Below are 9,821 nucleotides of genomic sequence, written 5' to 3' on the forward strand. Positions count from 1 at the left end.
CACATTGAAAACGGCGTGCGCCCAAAAGGTTAAAATTAGCATACGCGGGCGGGGTCCCGCGACAATAATAAAACGTAGGCCGAGCGAAGGTGAGAAAACGATCCTTGAAAAAAAAAAACAAGCTCGCGATGCGTCTCATTTGTTCGAAATTTTTAACTGATGTTCGTATAAATATACGTTCGTAATATAATGTTCGTATATTTATATTATAATAAAAATAATAACGGACAGGCTCACACGGCGCGCGATACGCGTTTGCCCGTGCCACCGCAATTACAATAATACACGGGTAATAATAATAATAATAATAATATATTATATTGTGGTATCGGCATCGGCTCGTTTAACACGCGTTTTAATTGGCCCGCGGATAACACTAACCTAAAAAATAATAATAAATAACGTAAAAAAAAAATATAGAGACCAACAGAATAAACAATAAACGCTAGTCGGCGGCTTACACACACACACACACACACACACACACACACACACACACAAACTCATAATAAAAGTCAAGGACAACCGGTTGCCGGACAATGCAGCGGTCCGCCGCCGCGGTGATTCGAGGAAAAATACGTACACACAGTCGGCGATCGGTATAATAAATAATAATAATAATAATAATATAACCACTGCCACACATAATATTATATTATATTATCGAAGACGAAGCGGCCGTATAGTCATCTTCGGGTCACTTCTATAGTAATACAGCATGTACCGTAAGTCCGTTGTACGAGAGGTGGCGATCGTATTGTCGGCATTTCCCGTTTTCCGAGAACTACCGGGAATAAATACGATCCGAGGGACGCGAAGAAAATAAATAAATAATATTATTATTATTAATGTCCCCACCCCCCCCCCCCCCCCCATAACGAGGTGTTTCTGAAAATGGGTCCATACGTCTGTACATTCCGAAAAAATGTTCAGATGTACAAAGTATACGGATGAGTTTTATTACCGTCGGGGATGTAATACCCGCGACGTATACGGTTGTTTATGGCATTCGGCGCGAGTTCAAAGACGATGGTCCCGATAACAAGTGTCTCATTTTGCATCGAGTGGGTAATATTGTAACGGTACGACGACGACAACACGAACGGTTCCGGTGAAATTTCCGAAAAATGGAATTTTATTCGCCGTTGTCGTTGCGCGCCGGCGCCACGGCCACCACTGTAGCGGCGATTCAGAAATCAAAACAATGTTTTGATATGTTTAAGATTCCTTGCACCACGCCGAAACGTCGTAACGGTCGTGGGGTTTACGTATAAAAGGCGGGTAAGGACGACGGCGGCGCCGAGAACAATCGTTCTAGCCGGTAATATTCACCGCACGTCTGTGCGTCAATAGAAAATCGGCGGCACAAAAAAAAAAAAACCAGTCGTACCCAAATTCGTTTTAAAATTAGATCGACGACGACGATCGAATCACGACACGCGAGTACTTATTCAACAAAACCACCACTGTAATTATCGCGACTCGTGTACGACGATAAATCCTTATATGGAAATCGATATTGCACGCGCGCGCGGCGGCGGCGGTTATGGAATATTATTGTTATAACTCGTACAATATTATTATACTTATCGACTCGGGAGAGAGAAAAAAATTTAACGAAACCTATTCATTATTATTCACCTACTACGATATCCGACGGGGAAAACGACACCACAACACTGCTGTAGTGTTGCACTCGGCGTGTTCGTGTACGCATCTACAAGTACAGCTGTTACCAGTACATAACAGACATAGTGTACACAACACTTGGGTGTCGGAAGCGCGGGCAAAGCGGTGCATGGTAGCGTGACGGATATTTATTTTCAAGGTTGTCGTTTGGAGGCGCGTACGGATTTTTTTTTATTCGAAATAATTTATATAATATAATATACAAACAACAAACGTAGGTTAATGTAATGTAATGTATTATTAATTTCAGCCGGCGAGCAGTGGTCAATTACCGACAAAAGAACCACCGTTACTTTTTAATTATACAAAAACAACAATTAAACCGAACGTGATACACGCACGCGCCCACTCACTTTTGACCCAGCGATAGTTTTGAGTAAAAACTGAAAATTACAAAACCGTGACGGTCGTCGAAAACGACGAGTCTAAAAAAACATAACACGACAGCCGCATACAAGAAAATAATGGAACAGATACACAAAAACAGCCGTGTTGTTGATATTTAATAATAATTATGAAACATTCACTCGGGAAGAGATACACACACACCACACACACACACACCCAGTCATGGAGGGCAGGCCCCCATGGTAGTAATAATAATAATAATAATAAGTAATAACAATAATAAACACATATGCCACCACCACGCCACGCACTAGTATTACTAAGGCTCTATATACGTCTATATATATATCCAGAGACCTGGTATTACATGAATTTTAAATGAAATTTACTATTCCGTTGTCGAGAAAATGAAAAAATAATATATTATAATAATTAATAACCATTTTTATATATATTTTGTTGGAGGTACTCACATATTATTGTTATCTTTGAAATAGTAGTAATATGTACGTAGGAAGTAAACTCCGAACAGTTTTTAAGCTCGTTGTGCGTCATCGGCGACCTAGCCCTCCCCCCAACGTGATATCACCAACAACCTCACCGAGAGGGTGGTGGAAAAAAATTCGGGTTTTAATTAGATCGCAATATTTTACGCGAAACACCCCACGGACTTCATCACAATGCTCGACCACGATCTAGAGAGGGCTGGGGGCAACGACGACGACAACTCCTCGACATGCACGTATACCCTCGCCGAAAGGGTTTGTATTCCAAGCGAATAACGGACCTGTATATTTAAAAAAAAGATGTATACATACATAATTATAATATGCATACGACGGGAATGCGAACACGCTGACCTAGCGACCCTTCCCTCCCCTACCCCGCTTTTAGATTTTTTGACCCTCGTTTTTGGGCTAAAAAAAAAATGAGTAAAAAAAGCACACCGGGTGTGCGACATACCAATATTAATATCATATACTCGTAGTACTACACTTGTTCCGAATACGACGTCAACACGACGTTCCGCAAGTGTTTACGAACGCACGTAATTAAATATTTTAAAAGGGTTTTTATTTTTTATTATTTCCACCCAGTTTTCGTTTTAATGACATTGCGATCCCGTTCGCACCATGCACCACACGATTTTCTCGCCACTGGCGACTACAAAAAAAAAATCGAAGCTCTCTGCTTACAAACCAAATTTCAACGCCGCCGCCGGGAACCAAATAAAAGGAGATACCTACTTAAAACAAATATCCACCTAAACGAAATACGATTTGCGACACACTATCGCGATTCTACCGTGCCGTAAATACCACGTTGAATTTGAACAAAAATAATATTATACGATTTTAATATAATATGTACCTAACTTTTAAGTTATAATATTAAAAGCGTGAATAATGTTATTAGTACCATGGTAAATAGTTATGTGTTAATATAACTTTATCCCAACTAAAGTAATGATTTACATATTTAAATAATTATTATTTATGATGATGGTTCGTATCTGAAAATATCAAAATTGACATTGGGAGTCGCCCAGACCCAATTATGTTATTTATTCATATTATTGTACAAATAATATTTCATATTACTTACAAAATTCATATTATTCATGATATTATTTTGTAAGTGTAGCACAACTAAGAAGATGTTCATATTACTATTGTTCTATGATGAGAATTGGGGATGCCCAATTTGTATCCAAAAAGTAGCTGATGTGCAGACGATTTGAAAATGTTCGCCCACCACCCACCGCCCAGTACAAACCCACCGCCCACCAATCTTAACTCGTGGGGTTGCAAGCGAACAGAACGCACCCCGCCGACTTTCCGGAAAAACCGCCTTAACATAGCCAACGATGGAAACAGGAACGAAATGTAACGCCGAATGAAACGCCGACCGGTAATTATACGAATATAAATAAAATAGTCAGTTAAATGGGGTCGTTGTAATCGAAACAATAATAATATTAATATAATCATCTGATAGGATTCTGTCGAAATACTTTTAAATAAATATCAATTGATGAATATTGTTTACAAGAGTGTATAACGAAAAACCGTTATCGTGTAAAATAATAAACGTTGTTGTGTTTACAGAAATGCGATAATATTATAATATTATTGTCATTATTATTATAAACATTTTATTTACCCGTCGTTTTTACACTTCTAAAAATTCAACGCAAGCAAAAAAAAAAACCCCGGGATACGTGGAGATCGGTCGCGAGCACACGGAGAACAATCGGAGTCCAAAAAAAAACGACGTAAGTATTAAAATAACTTAAACCGTGGGATTTTTTCGAGATAATAAACAGAAACGCAGATTTTGTAACGGAAAAAATTATTCGAAAAGAATCGCGGTATTTATGAAATACTACGACTACGCGACTCCAATGACAAAATAATAATAATGTAATCGTTTTCAGGAATACGTCTCGCGCAGTTTCGAAGTGAGTTTCTTCGGTCGCTCGCGCAGAGTTGCTCGCCGCCGTCTACGCGAATATAGCCGACCACCATCGGAAGGTATATTATTATAGACACCGCAGAAGCCCCCACCCCCCCTCGGCGCGTTATTACATATTAATAGGAAAACTATAACAGAGCCGAATCTAAAACACAACTTAAAAAACACGGAACACAAAGAAACACGCTTAACGAGACACATTTTATTGCCCCGTATACAAACAACAACAACAAAACCCGATGCGCACCAACCTCCGTCGTAAGTGGACGTCCTTCGACCGATTTTTCAACGCGAACGGGCGCGCGCGCACCAAGAGACCCACGTGGTTCACCGAAATATATATTATTTTCCCGCCAACGAAGATTACGACCCCTTTGGATAACGCCTTGACACGCTCGAATATTGTCTCTGATGATTAATCTCTTTGACTCGGCGGCGCAATGAAGTATATAGACCGAGGGGGAGGGGAGGGGAGGAGATATGAGGAGGAATGGATCACCGTTGAACCTTTTTTTTTAAATAATATTTTACGTTATAAGAAATTATTCGTTCGTAGATGCGTATATTATTTGTATTATAATATAATGCGAAAAATATCGTACGCGTCCATAATATAGTGACGTTCAATTAGTGTTTTGACGAAGATTGTCAATATTATTATAATATTAATGCACAAATGCCCCCGCCCCCCTCCAATGTCAGTTCTGATAAAATACGAACGAGAATCTAAATGTATACACAAATTCACAATACAAATAATATGTAAGGGACTATCTAGGTAACTTATACTACTATAATTATAACAACAGTCTAAATAGCCGAACGAATCCCGCACGGGTAATAATAGACTAAATGGGTAACCTTATTGACATGTCAACGTAATGTAAAAATAATATGCCAGATGAAGTCGTTGGTAAGTTAAGATTAAAAAATGTTAAGTATGATGGATGTTAATGACTTAATATTTATAAAATAATGTATAAATTCCACAAATATACAAAATACCAAAATAATATATATATTTGTAATAACAATGAATATAAAATTTTAAAACTATACTTAGGTACTTAATACATTTATTTAATGGTATACAATATTCCAGTCATGTAGTTATTATGTGTTGATTTAGTAAAATATATTCAAATTCTCAGGAAAATCGGGGTATACCTATATTTAGGCTAGATAATAATAATTTTTAACAGTGTCGGTAACGTATTTTGTGTTATAATGTTTTTATATTTTAAAATGTAATAATAATTTATTATTAAGTGCAATTTTAAAGCAACAAATGGGCTGAAAGCGTCTGAGCCTTTTAGTTGGCGAACTCTGCAGGATAGATTCATCAACAAAATCCTAAATACGCCAGAGTTTTTATCGACTTTAGGTCGATTTACCGCGATTGCTATCTAAATCACGAGAATTGATTCGCGAAAAAAACAAAGTTTACTCGAATTTTCTACGTATATATTTTGGATTCTTCTCGCACACAAAAAGCCACCGATTAATTTTCTCCAGACGGTCTCGGGGGCGCGACAACAACACTGCGGTGGGGCGCGGAGACGGGGCGACGAGGTACCAGACGGGAACTTTCGAAAGAGGGTCGAAATCCCAATCCCCCAAACAGAGAGGAAAAAAAGGCCACGTTTTTCGCCCTCTTCAAACCCCAAAATGTACGACAGACACGCTGGGAAAAGGGAAGGAAGGCGTCGGCGGCGGCGGTTACTCACGCACGCCGCCGACAGTCTGACTAGGGCAACAATATTAAATTCGTGTGTTTACGGACGCGTCGCCGAGACTTGTACACAATACCAGGCGGCGGCGGCGGCGGCGGCGACGATGTTTACACACGCGAGCCGCATACCAACTTAATCTCAAAACCCTCACACGAAAAGCGTTCTCACACGACTCGGCTATTATTTAATAATAATCAAACAATGAATAATAATAGGTAACAATAACCTGAAAACGATAAATATTGTTCTATTTACCTCTCGAAAACGTCTTTGAGACAGGCTCCGCGCCTCTTGGACGACGAAGACCCGGAACCGGAACCAGAACCTGAACCGGAACCGGCACCGGTGCTAGTGCTGGAACCGAACGATCCCGAGTGGGCGGGTGACACGCTGCTGGCGGAATTGGTGACGGGAGAGCTGGAACCGTTGGACGAACCGGACAGGCTGCCGGTGCGGAGCCGAAGTTCGGAATAGTCGACCATCATCATCGTGGACGCGGCGGTGGCCGCCGGATGTCTGGCGGAGGGCTGTCGGCGCTTCTTCTTCTTGCCGATGGTCGGCGGTGCGGCCGATGTCCTACCTCCGTCCACCGTGTCGTCCGCTGCGACGCCGCTTCCGCCGGATGACCGTCTGCGGATGACGGAAACGGACGACGACTGCGGCCACTCGGAGTCCTTCTTCAAGTAACCACGGCCGCAACGGCAGCCGCAGGCCTTGAACGCCATCTCATAGCCTTTCTTGTTGAGGTTCACCACGTTGTTGTTGTTGACATTCACCGTCCACAGGTCCTTGATGCGCCGGCTGTTGGACTGCGGCGCGTTACCGTTGGCGTACGACGCGGCCGCGTTCTTCATGTAGACCAAAACCAGCCGTTCCCAGGCGTCGAAACACTCGCGGTGCATGTACCGACCGGCCGGACACCCGCCGTCGCTGCACACCACGCGGGCGTACAGTTCGGCGGCGCGCGGATCTTCTGGCCTGATGGGCGCAGACCGCATGATGCAGTCGCCGGTGGGCACGCAACAATCTTCGTAGTGCTGTTGTTGTTGGTGGACGAGTTGATAAGGCTGCTGTTGCTGTTGCTGGAACAACTGTTCCATGGCCGTTGTGGTTGACTGGCCGAACAAGTCGGCGAAATGTCCGATACCGTTGAAACCCATTGCGTTCCGGCGAGGAGCCATTCAACGACGACTACGACGGGCGACGTTAGTCGACGACCACGACGACGGCGATCGCATGCCGCGCGCGGCGCAAGACGGCGGAAATCGGTGTCTCGTCCGTTGATTATTGCGTTCAAGTCTTGTTTTTTTTTCTCGATTTACAGTTTTTACTTAAAAATTTACTCGGCGTGCGCTAAAAGCGCTCGACAAATCGGCGCTAGCGGCGACGAAGGATAAAAATATTATACCTTTTTTTTTTCAAATTATTATATCGACATACATACGTGATACGAAGTGGAAACTTTCGAAATTTTCAAATTTTCGATACGAAACCCGCGAAATCGTCTCGCGACGAAACGAGCAAATTATAGTCAAAAACCAAAATTGATGGTAAACAAAAAAAAATAATATTATTATTATTAATAACGATTTGTACTTCGTCACAGGTGTGCGAGGAGTGCGTGTGTGTTTGTGTCTGTGTTTGAGTTAGTGTGTGTGTGTTTGTTTGTGTGTTTTGTGTGTCGCGACGCGTGCGGTACGGACGACGTACGGCCACTTTCTGTTTCGTTGACCGACTGCGCGGAGATACCCGAACGCGAAACACCCGCGCGACAACAGCGGCGGCGGCGGTGACGATACACGTACGCGGGCTTGCGCGCGCGCTCTCTCACAGATCCCGAATGTGCCCGCCCGGTTTTGCGTCGTGTGCGTGTACGCACCCGTCAATGTGCGTTTGTGTGCGTGCGCGCGCCACCCAAAACTGTGTACCGGTGTGTGCGTGTGTGCGTGTGACGGTCACAGTCAAGGGCAGCGGCGGCGGTGGTGCGGCGGCGGCTGCGTCAGTGGCGCCCACTGGTGCGGAGTTACGATATCAATCCCCTCCGCCGCTACCGCAGCCACTGAAAGCCGGCACTCGGCAGGGTAGTATCGCGGCGTGCACGTCACGTGACCGCTCTGCGAGTACGTTTTTCGGGGCGGCGATAGTGCGCAGTGAATTCGGCGACGCTGTCGGGGGGGGTCGCGAGGGCGGCGTCCCTCGAAAATTTTCGGCAATTTTTCGGACACCGAGTGGGCCACGGCCGCGTCCACCCGCCCACCCACCCACTCGCCGCAGACGTCACTAGTGTACCGTTGCGGCAAGCGTGCCCCGCTGATTTATTTACTTATATTATAGTTACTAGTTACTTCTAATATTATTATTATTATCATTATTTGTATTATTAATATCATCTTTGTTTTTTCCGCCGATCACTAACCAGTAACCACCCGCCGACGATGGTACCTCAAACGCTAAAATGTATTTTGGTTAGCGTGTCGGAAATCATATTATTCCCGCGGCCCGCACCATGCACGCCCGACGATCGAATTTCTCGAATATTCCACTGGCCAATATGGTAAATTTGATATAATAACGTCACAACTCACAAACCCACGTCGCCCGACTGGCCGTGTACTCGTTATAATGTGAGTTTCAAAGAAAAAAATTCAAAGTTTTAAATTTCATCGCCTATATTAAATTGTGTTATGATTACATAAGCAGAAACGTCGTCCTTTTTTTAGTTCAAAACAATTTTATTAAAATAATAATAAAAAAAAAAACACTGATTAACCGATTCATGTATATACAAAACCGTAACAAGAGATTATTTACGTTCCATTTAACTCCGAGAAAATTAATCATAGAATACATGTAAAAAAGATAAACTTTTGATAAACATTTAAGAACTAAAGTAAATGTTAAATGATAATAATATCACTGGAAATAACACCAAATACGTTGGTGTACTCCATGCAATAAGCTCTTCTAATAGTATAATAAATAATAATATACCTATGACGGGGGGTTGTACGAAAAATGTATTCATTTAATGGTTCAATAAAATTGAACGGACCAATCACAGGCCACTAAATCATGTTTAAGGGACAATTAGCTTTATATTGATTCATTAAATATTTATATAGTGATAGTTCATGCAACTCAAACGCTATAATGTAGTCATAAGTAATCATAAGAAATCAAAATAAAATAGAAACGAATTCTATATACGTATATCACGTCAACAAGTACCAAAAACGGCAGTTATTAAATTTTATTTATAGATTTATTCACATAATATTATTCTGTACTTCCGACATTTAGGCACGGGAAATCCAATATTTTAATTTTTATTCAAATGATTTACGGTGTTCCATATACAATGGTATAGAACACGTCTTGGCATATTGCATGATTACAAGCTTTAAATCATATAGAATAATATAATTGATATTATACTGGTATAAAAGAAATTTAACATGTTTAAATAATATGTGAACAATAGTCAATTGCAGCTATTGTATAATAACGATAATAATAATACTAATAAGTAATAATATAGTAGTTTATAAATAGCGAATAGGAAAAATATTTTATCAA

General features: G+C 41.6%; 1 protein-coding gene across 1 annotated transcript in view; it reads right to left on the bottom strand.

The window, feature by feature from the left end:
* LOC132949958 (headcase protein) overlaps positions 1-8,084 on the bottom strand; it is a 52,763-nt gene extending 44,679 nt beyond the window's left edge. The window contains 1 exon segment of the mRNA XM_061021094.1: positions 6,501-8,084. Within this exon segment, the coding sequence (XP_060877077.1) occupies positions 6,501-7,426 (926 nt within the window). The 5' untranslated portion in view covers positions 7,427-8,084.
* Between the last annotated feature and the right edge of the window lie 1,737 nt (positions 8,085-9,821).

This window comes from Metopolophium dirhodum, chromosome 8 (assembly GCF_019925205.1).
Source record: "Metopolophium dirhodum isolate CAU chromosome 8, ASM1992520v1, whole genome shotgun sequence".
NCBI lineage: Eukaryota > Metazoa > Arthropoda > Insecta > Hemiptera > Aphididae > Metopolophium > Metopolophium dirhodum.